The sequence below is a fragment of the Platalea leucorodia genome, assembly GCF_965183815.1.
Source record: "Platalea leucorodia genome assembly, chromosome: 4".
NCBI lineage: Eukaryota > Metazoa > Chordata > Aves > Pelecaniformes > Threskiornithidae > Platalea > Platalea leucorodia.
This window is the reverse complement of record NC_138826.1, coordinates 72,184,467-72,199,182: the sequence shown is the minus strand read 5'-3', so window position 1 is coordinate 72,199,182 and position 14,716 is coordinate 72,184,467. Positions and strand designations below refer to the sequence as shown.

The 14,716-nt window shown below is 49.5% G+C and overlaps 1 protein-coding gene across 6 annotated transcripts in view; it reads right to left on the bottom strand.

Annotated features, from left to right (window-relative positions):
* ZC3H7B (zinc finger CCCH-type containing 7B) overlaps positions 1-14,716 on the bottom strand; it is a 49,429-nt gene that overhangs the window by 14,088 nt on the left and 20,625 nt on the right. For 2 of the 6 annotated variants that reach the window (XM_082311279.1, XM_082311282.1), the window contains exons 9-17: positions 14,251-14,510; positions 12,989-13,337; positions 10,888-11,000; positions 9,855-10,017; positions 9,607-9,768; positions 8,542-8,747; positions 5,734-5,834; positions 4,856-5,037; positions 1,014-1,099 (exon numbers count right to left, since the gene is read on the bottom strand). In XM_082311279.1, coding sequence (XP_082167405.1) covers positions 1,014-1,099; positions 4,856-5,037; positions 5,734-5,834; positions 8,542-8,747; positions 9,607-9,768; positions 9,855-10,017; positions 10,888-11,000; positions 12,989-13,337; positions 14,251-14,510 — 1,622 coding nt within the window. The remainder of the gene's footprint in view (positions 1-1,013; positions 1,100-4,855; positions 5,038-5,733; positions 5,835-8,541; positions 8,748-9,606; positions 9,769-9,854; positions 10,018-10,887; positions 11,001-12,988; positions 13,338-14,250; positions 14,511-14,716) is intronic. The other 4 variants (XM_082311280.1, XM_082311283.1, XM_082311281.1 and 1 more) reach the window with 4 other exon arrangements.

The window sequence follows — 14,716 nt, the reverse complement described above, 5'->3', positions numbered from 1 at the left end:
ACTCCTGGGTGAGAGATCCCAGACAAAGGTGAAGCACCCTTGCTCTGACAGTAAGGCACAGGCCAAGGGGTGGCGAGCTCAGGCCTTCACAAGGGAAAATAAAGCTGTCAAGTGGGAACAAAAAGGATTCGCAGCACTTTCCCCACCATTTTGCAGGGGAGAGAATTGCTCCTACGCCTGAGAGCTTGCTAGGAGCATGAAGTTTCTCATCTCATCAGACATATCTTCTGAAAGTAATTAGGGAACAAACACCTCCCTGTTCTAATGGCAAAACTTCTTTAGTTCAGCCTCAGGGCTGGGCTGGGAATTGTCCTCACTGGGTGGGCTCTGTTCCTACACTACAGAACACCCCCTTGGGGACAAAAAAGGATAAGGCAGCACCACCTGTAGCCAACAGGTTGGAAGAAAGCAAAGAGGTGCCCTTTGCTTATAACACACCTCTCCAGAGAAAGCTCTTGGCAGTGCTGGAGGATGCAGCCAGAGGCACCTTCTCCCACACTGAGGGACTGGTGGCACAAAGAGAGGCAAAGCACCACTAAGATCTCTGCCCAGCCTCAACAGCACCTGAGCTGCAAGTTCCACCCACTCCTGTGTTTAGAGCAGTCCTGGGGGTCATGAGTCATTTCTTAAGAGTCCTTCAAACTGCCATATCGTCCCTTGGCCACTAAAGGGCAGCAGGACACCTTTGGTCCCCACTCGGTGTGGCCATACTTCCCAAAGTCTCCCGATTTCACTAGCGAGGTGTTGCAGGAAGCACCGTTCTCTGCATGTTGCTCTCCCTGCTCTGGAGGCTTCACCGCACCACTGAACAGAGCAGATAACAACGCTGCAAAACAAGGCACAAAGCTCATCACTAGCACTGCAACCAGGAAAGCTCTCAGCTGTCCTCCTCCTCAATGGCCAGCCTGGTCTGCCTGCGACATGTCAGGCACAGCAGTGGGAGGAAAAGAGAAAAAGTGCTGGAACAGTCTGGAGCAAAACAAGGCTGCAAGCCCTAGATGCACCTTACTTACCATGCTGTTGGCTGGTTTGCTGGCATGTGCCTCCATCTGCTGCCAGTACTTCTTCGATTCCTGCACGATATCTTCGTGGGTCATTCCTGGGAACAAAAGGAGACAGGACTGAGCCACCCTGCTTTGGCCAAGAGAAGAGAGGGAGGGACAGGTTGCAGGACTTCCTACGTTGCAGCTTAGGAACCCCTGTGTGGCTGACAGCTCCCAGCAGTCCCACTTGTAATGTCAGGACATGAGTTGTGAGGGGACCCACCACAGAACGTGTTTAAGCACAGGCTAAGGAAGCTCCTCTCTCCACACAAGCCAAATGAAAAGGGAAGAGTTCGGTCTCCTGGGCTCATTCAGACCTGGCATTCTGCTCAGGCTGTCTGCAAAGGACCGAGATGCTGCCTCCAAGGTGATAATTCTTGACTAGGGGTCAAGACCTTGACCAAGGCTGTCCCCCAACACTATGTCAACAGATCCTACCCAAGGCCCTGAAGACAATGCTTTGTTACTGTTGATCTACTGTATATTGGAGTTTTTGCCACTAGCTTGGAAGATCACAGATATCTCACTGAGACATCTAGCATCTCCAAGACCCCAGAAGTCTCACCTAATCCTTGCTGGGATTAATTAGCCTGTTACACACTTCAAGTTGTGGCAGCTGCCCATCAATCAATAAGCGAAGAGAAAAGTTGAAATTCAACACAGACAAACACCAAACGCAATCAAGGTAGCAAGGAAAGACCAACAGTGCAAAACCAACCAAGGAACAGCTGCTAGCATGTAACCAGCAAGGAAAGGTCTGCAAGGTTTCAGGAATCAGAAATGCAACATCAGACAACAAGACAAAGGGTTAGTCAGACCTTATCTAAGGAATTAGCTCCTAACCAACTCAAGTGGTGAGGGAACAGCCCCTGCCAGCACTAACCAGTTAGATGGGCACTATGATTCTCAGAGCACTAAACAGGAAGAGAAAAGTATGTAAGAGTAGGAACTGTCTGGTCAATGTGAGGACTCTTTGTTACAAAAAAGCCACGTTATTTAAGTGCTATAAAGACCCAAAACAGCTGCCAAAACAAACTGAAGCAAGTATCTTACAACAGCCAGCTGACTGCAACAAGTGGGGTGCTGAGGATAGTCTTGATGAAGCACCTCCAGCACAGAGAGGTTGCAAAATGGCTTGCTTTGCTTTTGCCTACAGCTTTTATTATTGAAGTGAGGTGTTCCCCAAGCATGCCACATGGACACGATCTTTGATCTGGGAGCCAGCATGTTCCAGAACTTAAGGGCCAGCAAACACAAGTTTTCATCTCAGCTTAGGCTGTGTGTAACTTGGGTAAGCCACAGCATTCCTGACCTCAGTTTCCCCATCTGTGATTTCAGCTGTCCAGGTCCCTGCGAGGCAACAATACTGCTGTTTTTACAGGGCTTGGACAGGATGAAAAGCATTCGGGGTTTTTCGAGAACACTTGCTCAGGCCTCCAAAATGGCAGCTGCTGCATAGCTAGTACTACTCCCAGATCAGAGCTGTTTGCAGATTGTCTCCTTCTTAACCATTAATCCCAGAAGAAACTGTGTAGAGTTAGAAAAACTGCAACTCCCTCTTCCATGTCCAAGTAATCGAGGGCTGGACACAACACTGATTTGTACTTTGGGGACAAAAACTATAAAGCTGGGAAAACCACAGCAAAAAGTTAATGTGGTGCACTGGACCTGGCAGAGAAAGGGCCAAAGCAGCTCCCATCTTCTCCATTCTGCACACCTGCACTGTGATCCTCGGGGTGCAGAACCAACGGGAGAAGCATATACAGCTCTTGTCAGAAGACTGAATTTCAGATGAAGTTCTTAGCAAGTGACTGCCTTCTTCCAGTCCCAGAAATCTGAACTAACTCAACAATACAGTCTAGAAATGTGGTGGTTGGGAAAAAATACCCTCCCGAATATGAAAGGATGTTTTCCAATACACCAGCTCTCCAAAGCATGAACTGTCCCAAAGAGATGATCTGAGAATGAAAAGGCCCATGTGTTGATTACTTATAGCATTTCAGCATCTTTTGCAACACCATTAGTGAGAACAAAGACTGTGATTTCCACTGATGGAAGAAGATAGCAAGATATGCCTGTGAAAAGCCACAGTGAACAAGAAAACAGTCCTGCCTGTCCACATTTTCAGATCTTGAGAACCTTTACTCCACTAATACAATCCTTTATCCCCATGAACAAAGCCACAAGCTCTGTAAAAGCTCAAACGGCTGTGAAATGCACCAGCCCACTGGCTTCAAATGCAAGCTGCTATGAATGATGCCTCCTTCCTATTCTTGCCGAGCAAATGGTGCCCAAATCAAACTCTCTGCTCCAAAGCTAAAGCATTCCCAGAGAATGGCAACAACTACCTTTCATCTCGGCTTCCATAATGAGGGCTACACTTAAGAGAGGTAATAAACTACCACTCCAGGAAGGCAAATTCACAAGGAAAGCAGGCTCATATATACAGTCCTTCAGAAAAAAACCCAAAAAGACGATAGCTCTCCCATTGTTGGAAAAGATGGGAATAAGCACAAGGCTTACTGATCACCTCTGCAGCTAAACTCATGGCTTGATTCATCTCCTCAGTTTCCCTTTTGGAAATCACTTCTTCAAGTAAAGAAGGCAAGAAGCAAAAATCAATCTAACCATTTCTTCTACAGGCTGAAGAGGAAGGAATAGGGAGGGAGGGAAGGAGGGAGCAAAGAAACTTTTTCTAAAAAATCCCCACCAAAACAATAAACCAACCATGGGGTGGGGAAAAGAGCAAGGTCCTTGAATATTAGAGTGCCCAGAGTCCTACAGGCAGTATCATAAGCATGTAGGGCAGGAATAGTGGCCTACGCCTCACAGGCAACATGCTGTCTTAGAAACTCTGGTCGTGTAATTTTTTAATTTCCTATGGACACAAGGCCAAATGGGAAGAATAAAAGATGGCATTTGCCACAGTGTACTACTTGTTCATCACTGTCATAAGCCAAGCCAAGGCCAAGGACTGCACTGAACAACAGTGACAGGTGCTTAAACAATAAATTAAAGAAGTTGCCCCCAATTACATCAAAGAATGGTGAGAAACATCCATAACGTGTTTCCTCTCTGAAGTACTCCCATTACCAGGCTGGGTCCTGCACTAAACAAGACCCTGTGGTGAAAAAAGATGTAGGGAGCATTGTGGGTGGGCCAGCATCTACTCGGGTAACAGGACAGCAGTAAGAGAAACCCTCCGACAGGTCACAGAGAGAGAGGGGGGACTGAAAGTGCCAGATGTGGCAGTGTCATTATATGAGTGACCTGAACATAATTTCTGCAATAGCCTCTTCAGAGGTATGTCATCAAAGCCTTTTTGGGAAACACCAAGTATTTTGTAATTTTCCACTGTTGGTGAATTTGTTTAGAGAAACTGGAGATGTGCAGCTTTCCTTTATATAACTGCTTTGTCACCTGTGCATGCTGCCGTTCTCACTGCATCAGATGCTCACTCAGGGCCCCAGTTGCTATTTAGGGTCTTGCAGAGGATTTAAGCACCAAAACACCCCTGGGGATTCAGCCCTACCTAATAATCATTTCAACTTATGCAGCTGGTCCCAAGGGAAAGGCTTTCTGGTCTGCAAGTTACAGTAGCACATGCAAAGGGACAAGGGCCAGATCACTTCACAGAACACCTTGGCTCTCTTTTCTGTGTCCCTGAGGAGACAGAGTAAGCATATGCACGAGTCAGTGACAACTTCTCAGTAGTCACAAATCACCCTCTTCTCCTCTCAACTGGCCCTGGGTACATATTGGAGGAATCTCGGGTGTACACATCACCAGCCCTGCACCAAGTTCACACTCACCTGAATATTGCTGCAGCAGCCAGACCTTGAGCTCAATGAAACTGTGAGCGAAGTGGCAGCTGTCCTCACGCAGGCACCCATAACGCACCTCATGTCGGCACACGTCGAACTGGAAGTGCTCCTGGAACTGGCGGATCTTGGAGTATTTCAGGGAGGTGGAACGCACAATGTGGACCAGACACCTGCGGCCAGGCCAGAGAAATATGAAGCACCAGGGGATCAACTCTTCGCCCCCTCCTCCTTACATGTGACTTTCAGACATTTGACTGGGCAGGCAAAGAACACAGAAAATCAACTCTGGGAGAGTCAGACTCCCACTGGGAAAACCAAACCCCTGCCCTCCCACCCTATCAACCCTAGGTAGGTATTTTCAATCTCCTCAGCCCGTGGGCGATGCTCTGCTTAAGTTCAGAGATCAGACACATTTCAAAATATGTAGCATAGATACCAACTCCTCTGGCTCAGAAAGTCCCTGAGTCTCAGCTTGCCAGGAACCAGAAGGGGTTGTATTACTGTGTACTTGACATGTTTCTTATACTGTTTTCCTAAACATTCATTACCAGCCAGTCAGAGGCGGGATCCTGAGCCAGCGGATCTTTGGTTTGACCTTTATGTAAAGGCAAAACTGAAAGGCAAATTAAGTCAATGGAAAACTTAGGCTGACTCCAAAGGGCTTTGTTGATGCCTGAAATCCCTCAGCAACACGAGCAAACACGCAGGGTGAAGCACACAGTGCTATTTATCATGCTTTGAGCTGCCCTATGATTGGAACCCACAGGGAGGAAAGAAAGAAAGAAAGAAAGAGACCAGGGCCCTGGAGTTAAACTGGCTGGACTTGTGAGAGATTGCTCCCATCAGCACAAAAAATGTTCACTCACTTGTTGTCATGGAAACTGTGTTTGGCAGAAAGGTTGGAGCAGACAGATGGTGTGTCCTTGGTCCCTTTGCTGATAATCCGGGGTTTGCTGTCAAAGCAAATCTGAGAAGAGAAGAATTAGCATGCTGGGAAAATCTTAGAGAGCAGTGAACCAGATCCACTTCACTTGGAAATGGAAGAACCAGAGCCAGCCTATTCTAATGTTCAAAGTTAGAAGAAGCCTGGTGAAAAATTTGTGGTGGGGCTTTAAAATAAAGCAAAGGAACTTTTGGAAAAGCTTCCAGACAACATTTTTTGGCTTATTCTCAACAGTATTTTCCATTGTGGCTGGAAAAATTTTGGTCAGAGCCACATATTCTTTCCCAGTTAGTCAACAGAACAAGAACAAGGGGGAAACGATGGGGAGAAATAAAAGAACAGCCAACTCACAGCAAAGAACATAACCCTTTACATGTACCACTGCCAGTGTGGGGAACTCCCTGCTGCAGAGCATCAAGATGGTACGAGCCAATCCTTAACTGACCAACTCAGTGGCTCAGCACAGACATCAAGTGGGCATTTGTTGCATTACAGAGTCCTGATTTCTAAAGTAGCTGGGGCTAAATTACGATTCAAACAGGTGATCCCACGAGGCTGTGTGCACCTGGTTCACCTGCAGAGCTAAGGAGGAAAACTACCTCTTGTAGCACTTGGCCTTGTTGAACCTCATACAGTTGGCCTCAGCCCATCGATCCAGCCTGTCCAGGTCCCTCTGTAGGGCCTTCCTACCCTCCAGCAGATCAACACTCCTGCCCAACTTGGTGTCACCTGCAAACTTACTGAGGGTGCACTTGATGCCCTCATCCAGATCATTGATAAAGGTATTAAACAGAACTGGCCCCAGTACTGAGCCCTGGGGAACACCACTTGTGACCGGCCGCCAACTGGATTTAACTCCATTCACCACAGCTCTTTGGGCCCGGCCATCCAGACAGTTTTTTCCCCAGCAAAGAGTACACCCACCCAAGCCATGAGCAGCCAGTTTCTCCAGGAGAATGCTGGGGGAAATGGTGTCAAAGGCTTTACTAAAGTCCAGGGAGACAACATCCACAGCCTTTCCCTCATCCACTAAGTGGGTCACCTTGCCACAGAAGGAGATCAGGCTAGTCAAGCAGGACCTGCCTTTCATAAACCCATGCTGACTGGGCCTGATCACCTGGTTGTCCTCTACATGCCGCATGATGGCACTCAGGATGATCTGCTCCGTAACGTTCCCCAGCACCGAGGTCAGACTGACAGGCCTGTAGTTCCCCAGACCCTCCTTCCAGCCCTTCTTGTAGACGGGCACCACATTTGCTAACCTCCAGTCAACCGGGACCTCCCCGGTTAGCCAGGACTGCTGATAAGTGATGGAAAGTGGCTCAGCGAGCACCTCTGCCAGCTCCCTCAGTACCCTTGGGTGGATCCCATCCAGCCCCATAGACTTGTGTGTGTCTAAGCAGTGTAGCAGGTCGCTAACCATTTCCCCTTGGATTATGGGGGCTTCATTCTGCTCCCTGTCCCTGTCTTCCAGCGCAGGGGGCTGGGTACCCCGAGAACAACTGGTCTGACTATTAAAGACTGAGGCAAAGAAAGCATTAAGTACCTCAGCCTTTTCCTCATCCTTTGTCACTATGTTTCCCCCTGCATCCAATAAAGGATGGAGATTCTCCTTAGCCCTCCTTTTGCTGCTAATATAGAAACATTTTTTATTGTCTTTTATGGCAGTAGCCAGATTAAGTTCTAGTTGGGCTTTGGCCCTTCTCATTTTCTCCCCGCACAACCTCACAACATCCTTGTTGTCCTCCTGAGTTGCCTGCCCCTTCTTCCAAAGGTCATGAACTCTGCTTTTTTTCCTGAGTTCCAGCCAAAGCTCTCTGTTCAGCCAGGCCAGTCTTCTCCCCTGCTGGCTTGTCTTTTGGCACATGGGGATGGCCTGTTCCTGCGTCTTTAAGATTTCCTTCTTGAAGAATGTCCAGCCTTCCTGGACTCCTTTGCCCTTCAGGACTGCCTCCCAAGGGACCCTGTCAACCAGGCTCCTGAACAGGCCAAAGTCTGCCCTCTGGAAGTCCAAGGTGGCAGTTCTGCTGACCCCCCTCCTTACTTCTCCAAGAATTGAAAACTCTATCATTTTGTGATCGCTGTGCCCAAAACAGCCTCCAACCATCACATCACCCACAAGTCCTTCTCTGTTTGCAAAGAACAGGTCCAGTGGGCACCCTCCCCAGTTGGCTCACTCACCAGCTGTGTCAGGATCTTCCACACACTCCAGGAGCCGCCTTTTAACGGTTGGACTTAATGATCTTAAAGGTCTTTTCCAACCTTTATGATTCTATGATTCCTAGACTGTTTCCTCTCCGCTGTATTGTATTTCCAGCAGACTTCTGGTAAGTTGAAGTCCCCCACGAGAACAAGGGCTAGCAATTGTGAGACTTCTCCCAGATGCTTATAGAATATTTCATCTGCCTCTTCATCCTGGTTGGGTGGTCTGTAACAGACTCCCACCATGATATCTGCCTTGTTGGCCTTCCTCTTGATTCTTACCCATAAACAGTCAAGCCGATCATCACCATCATTAACTTCTAGACAGTCAAAACACTCCTAGCATACAGGGGCACCCCACTGCCTCTCCTTCCTTGCCTATCCCTTCTGAAGAGTTTATAGCCATCCATTGCAGCACGCCAGTTGTGCAAGTCATCCTACCGTGATGGCAACTATCAACATATCAATGGTCCAGATACATACTGAGGAGACAATGAAGGGTGCCTGCTCCCTCCCGCCAGCTCTGTACCTCACAGAGGAAGGTGAAGATGCCCTGATGTTCCTTGAGGAGCTTGGCAATGGTGAGGCTGCTCTGCTTGATCCCACCTAGTGGGTCAAAGAGGAGGTCACGGTTGAGGGTCCCCTTCCTCTCCTCCGTCCACACGTCGATCTCTTCCTGGTGGTACGCGAAGGTGCAGTTATCCCCGTACTTACAGTCCTGCTTGTTAAGCATATCTACAAAGCAACAAACAGCACACGCCACCACACAGGGAGGGCGGCCAAGTCAGAAACTAAACTCTCTCTCGTCTCCTCCCACTGCCCACACCTCACAAGGAGCTGAAAGCAAGAAAACACAGAGTTAAAGAAAAATGAAAAGGTATCTCCCCCCAAGTTAGTCTACACTAAGACATTCAGGAAAGTTAATGCAAACTACTGAATGGTGACAATCCCAAGTAATGTCATCTTTTGTGGAAAGTGTCTCAAAACGGAGGCCTGCTTTAATTCAGTGCCTGGCCAGGGACAGACCACAATTTAACCAACCCCTTTAAAGCCAATCCAGATTAAGTTCTCCTAGCAGCCCAGCACTACAGAGCCCTGTTATCTTAGCTCTTGTAATCTCCCCACCTCATTAGGTACTTTGTAATGACACTGCCTCAGTGACCACATTGCCTGCGCGTAAGGAGGGATGGGCTGGAGCAAAGGAGCAGGCAGAGAGAGCTTTTCCCTAGGAAGAACCACGGCCCTGCCACGGGGCTGCAGGGTGGAGTGGGACTAATGCAGGCACGTGTACAGGACGCAGGTTCTCCGCAAAGCCCATGTCAACAGGGCAGCTCTGAGCGCTTGGCTGTGCACAGCACCTCACTATGCCTTTGCAACTCTTCTGCTCCAGCACTTTAAAAGCTGCCTGCTCTCCACAGCATGGGAGCTCATTGCCTTTCATTGTACCGAGCCTCCTGGTCCATGGGCTACTGATGGGACAGGAAGATCCTGAAGACAGCAGGTGATACCAACTGGAAGTCCCCTCCCAGTCTCCCCTGTCACGCACCGTACAGCCCCTTCCCAGCCACAAAAAGCCCTATCCCCTCCAGATCACCTTTGCACAGGTAATAGGATCCTACAAAGTTGGTTTTGGTTGGGCGAGGACGGATCCTCTTCCAGGTCTTGTCTTCCGAGTTCTTCAGCCTGCCCAGCAGGATGTCCCGCTTGCACTTGTGCTCCAAGCCTTCCCGATAGGTGTAATCGCCAGCCTTGGGCCCTGCAGAAGAGAATAACCCCATCAGCCCGGGGAAAGGCAAACCTTAGCCTGGGCCAGTGCTCTGGGTGGCAGAGCAAATGCATCACCTGTTTTGGGGTAGCAGATATGACAGGCTTGTTTGAAGACATGAGTAGATGCCAGGGGGTTCTTCACCAGCAGGGCTGTGTTGGGCATTACTGGTTCTGGCTGGGACAGCAGGTGCTCGGTGACCTTGGGCACAGCTGGGTGACTCACTCCACCAAGGCTGACCTGAGCAAAAACACACGTACCTCTCCTCTCAGCTCTGCAACCACATGGGTAAGAAACCTCTCTAATCCCTTGCTCCATTCCAGTCTCTCAAAAACCTTCCTCATTTTCTCCCTCATCAAAATGTTCACAACTGAAACTACATTTCCAAAAGAGCTGCACGCAACCTTTTCAAAGATAAGTGTGGTATGTTCACTTCAAAGACGGGCCTCTTTCTCTCTTGGTAAGGGACCTCAGTTTTCTATCATGAGCCACAGAACAAAATGCCCCCCCCACTCCTTCCATCATGACCAACTCTGCATTTGAAGACTCTCAAATCAACGCTATCCCAACCTGGGGAAAAAAAACAAACCACTTATCAGTGAGCCTTCAGGGAGCAGATTAATGTGAGGACAGAGCCTTGGCTCCACACTGAAGTAACAGGGACAGCAGGATGCCAGGAACTTAAGAATAATTCTTGTTCCAGGCTTGCTAACCATAGATAATCCTCCCCTTTTCCTCCAAGACTGGAGACATGGGACAGGAGCAGGATGGTGTATCTGGAAAAGCCTCCTGACAGGGGCAGAGAGGAGCAAAGAACCTCACTAGTTTTAAGACAAAGCTGGCTTGCTCCGCCTCATCCTTCAGTGTCATGTGGCTGCCAGATACAGTGGGACACTGCCCTCCATGATCCCCTGTTGAGCCTACACCCTAGGTCACACCACGTTTACCTTGGCAATACGCAGAGTTGCAGAAAAAAATGAAGATGGAACAAACATCTTCCTACTGACTCTGGGGAAATCTTTACCTGCCTTGCCACAACATGGGAGGCAACACTCACTGGGGCAGGTTAAGAGGAGGGGCCCAAATTACCTACATCACTCAAGTCACTACTACCTTGGCTCCAGAGCACCTTGGGACATCAGCACGGGGGAGCGGCTCACTCACCACAGGGGATGGTTTTTGGCTGCCAGGTGGGTGTCGCAGTTCCTGAGGGCTAGTTTCTTCTGGGCAAAAGAAGGGGAAAAAAGCCCCACAAAACAAAAACAATCATTTCACTTTCAGAGGCAGTTCTGCTCACAAAAAGACAAACGAATGCCTATTAAATCCATTTGCTTTATTTATTTCATAACATTCTAGTACTTTTTCCCCAAACCACCTGTCTAAGTCTTGGAAAAACTACAGGAAAGGCCTTCTCGTTCCCCAAACCCAACTGAACCCCACTCTATGTTGCTGAGTGCTGGTATTCCCAAGGCGGCAACTCCAAGGTAGCCCAATGCTGAGGTGAATCTGAGCGTTGAAGTGCTGACTGGACAATCTCTGCTCTTCTCAAAATACTTTTGCTGAAGTACTGGGGACAAGTTACCAATAAGAAGCCTGCCTTCCCTCCTGGGACAGGAGGGGACCTAATCTTTGCCCACCATCCTCCACAGCTTTGCTCCTTGTGACATGAGAGTGCAGTGCCCCATTCAACAGGACACTCACTGCCCTGAATCCAGAGATGTGAAAGACCCACCTTGGCCTCCACCATTCTGCCCAGCACAACAAGGTCCTATATCGTCTAAAACAGTCACCAGGATTTTGCTCATTTGGTCTGAAATGTCAAAGAATCATTGGGGAGGGTGGAGGAATCATGTTATAACCTAGCAAATTCTGCCAAGAGAGGTGTCCTGGACACCAAGCCAGGTTTAAATCTCATCGCTCATCATACAGCTTTCTGCTTCTTTCTCCTCTGAGATTTCACACCATGCACATACTGGTTATCTGGGATTACACACACCTACAGAATCATAGAATCATAGAATCATTAAGGTTGGAAAAGACCCTTAAGATCATTGAGTCCAACCGTTAACCTAGCACTGCCAAGTCCACCACTAAACCCTGTCCCTAAGCACCACATCCACACTTCTTTTAAATACCTCCAGGGATGGGGACTCAACCACTTCCCTGGGCAGCCTGCTCCAGTGCCTGACTACCCTTTCGGTGAAGAAGTTCTTCCTAATATCCAGCCTAAACCTCCCCTCGTGCAGCTTGAGGCTGTTTCCTCTTGTCCTATCACTTGTTACTTGTGAGAAGAGACCGACACCCACCTCACTACACCCTCCTTTCAGGTAGTTGTAGAGGGCAATAAGGTCTCCCCTCAGCCTCCTTGTCTCCAGGCCAAACAACCCCAGCTCCCTCAGCTGCTCCTCATAAGACTTGTGCTCCAGACCCTTCACCAGCCTCATTGCCCTCCTCTGGACACGCTCCAGCACCTCCATGTCCTTCTTGTAGTGAGGGGCCCAAAACTGAACACAGTACTTGAGGTGAGGCCTCACTAGTGCCGAGTACAGGGGCACTATCACCTCCCTGGTCCTGCTGGCCACACTATTCTTGATACAGGCCAGGATGCCATTGGCCCTCTTTGCCACCTGAGTACACTGCTGGGTCATGTTCAGCCGGCTGTCGACCAACACCCCCAGGTCCTTTTCTGTGGGGCAGCTCTCCAGCCACTCTTCCCCAAGCCTGTAGCGTTGCATGGGGTTGTTGTGACCCAAGTGCAGGACCCAGCACTTGGTCTTGTTGAACCTCATACAATTGGCCTCAGCCCATCAATCCAGCCTGTCCAGATCCCTCTGTAGGGCCTTCCTACCCTCCAGCAGATCAACACTCCCACCCAACTTGGTGTCATCTGCAAACTTACTGAGGGTGCGCTCAATCCCCTCGTCCAGATCATCGATAAAGATATTAAACAGGACCAGCCCCAATACTGAGCCCTGGGGAACACCACTTGTGACTGGCCGCCAACTGGATTTGACTCCATTCACCAGCCTTTCTCATTACTCTTGAGCTAGACATATTCAGCTGCTCTGTCCAAGACGTTCTACATTTTTACTCCCATTCTGCAGCACCAGCAGACAGAGCTATATGATAGATGTCCTCAGCACTGAAGGAAATAATTTTTGCATGCATTCACAGGGAAAGCAGCACAAAACCCCATCAGCCCCACACCTACCAATAGCAAAGGAATCCAAGGCATCCAGCGACCCTCTGCTTGTCCCAAAGGAGTCCAGGGCATCAAGCCGTGAGTCTGTGTAAGGGAGCAGATCCAGGGAATCCAGTGAATCTAAGGTGGAGCCGCCACTTCCTCCTGGCGGGGCCTCGAAGGCATCCAGGACAGAGGAGGAGGAGAGCTGCTTGGTGGGATCCATCACCAGGCCGAAGGAGGCAGGTGGCAGTGGGGTGGAGACAGGGATGCTGGCTGTCACGACTGGGGGCAGCAGTGGAGTTCCTCCCGGAAACACAGGGATCAGCTGGGGCATCTCTGTTGGCAGGTTGGTAGGAATGGTGCCCTGGACTAGAGACTTTGGGGAATCAGGAAGGGGGAGGATAAACAGCACATTAGGAATGAGGAGCAGAGAATGAGTGAACACAGAGAACGACAGGCTCCCACTCAAGTGCGTTCTGTATTATTTGAAGCAAAAGGATACCCAGCAGCTCCATCCACCTGCAGACTTCCCATAGACCTTCCAATCTATCTACACCGCACACAGTCTGGACTGAGGTCCCTGAGGAGGTGCTGGGCTACCTGATCTCATCAGTCTGCAAGGCAGACCCCTGTGCTGGGCGCTTAAACAAGCTCAAGTCGAGAAACAGTGCAGCTGAGTACACACAGCTCTGAGGTCAGGGTAATGACCATTACTCGTGGCACCTCTCATCAGAGCTTTTTGGCTCGAGAGGCATCCTGCATGAATATGATTATATTGCTTCCAGATGCAAGCTGGCTCGCATAACATCAGCAACACTGGCAACTAAAATCCAACATAAGTATGAATACAGATTGTCTCTACAGCTCCCAGACCTGTTTGAAAAGCTTAGGCTGAATGCAGCCTGCACAAAATACAAGGAGATTAGAGCATGCCCACTGTATAAAATACATCCATCATTCCTGCTTCAGCACACTCATCTCTACCCTCAGGCCTGCTTCAACTCCATGGGCACCAGAGGCTGGGGGAAGGTGATGGCGGGGCAAGACTACCTTGGGTACCTTCTGAAGGGCAGCTCCATGAAGTTGCACACAGCAAAGCAGGCTTGGAGGCAGGCTCTTTAGATACTCACAAGCCGGTTGCAGAAATAAAGGAAGGAATGAATGAGTTTTGCCAGAGGAAGAGCTAGGAAGAAAGACTGACAGAAAGAGAGAGGCAGCACGCATATCCGCATGCTCCAAGGACCTATTTGGAATAAGAAGCAGGGAACCCATGCAGCGCCCACTCTTACTAGAGGGTATGGTGATCCTTCGGCAAGGGAGTCCAGGAGGGAGTCCAGTTCTTCCCCAATGATGTCCCCATCTGTGAAGTCCTCCACGGTCTCAGGCACTGGCAGGGACACGCAGTCTGGAGATGGGAGCAAGCTGGCAGCAGGGAGCGAGGTAGGCAAGCCCTTTGTATCCGAGTCAGAGGGCAAAGGGGCCAGCCCCTCGCTCACAGGGATGGAGGTGGCCACAGGAGCTGGGAGGCACTGCAGGTCCATACAGCAGTCTGTGATGAGGGAGAAACAGAGCCAGTCACCCAGGAGAGCCTCTTGCAGGGGGCAAGCAGAGCACAGCCTGGCAAAACCAATATGGTACAACTCCATCAAATCACAAAACCCAAGTATGCCAATTTTCCAAGAGGAGGGGCTCTGGTCTGAAGAGTTCTTGCCCCTTCATTTTTGTTCTCAGTCTCCCAATGGCTCACTGATAGCT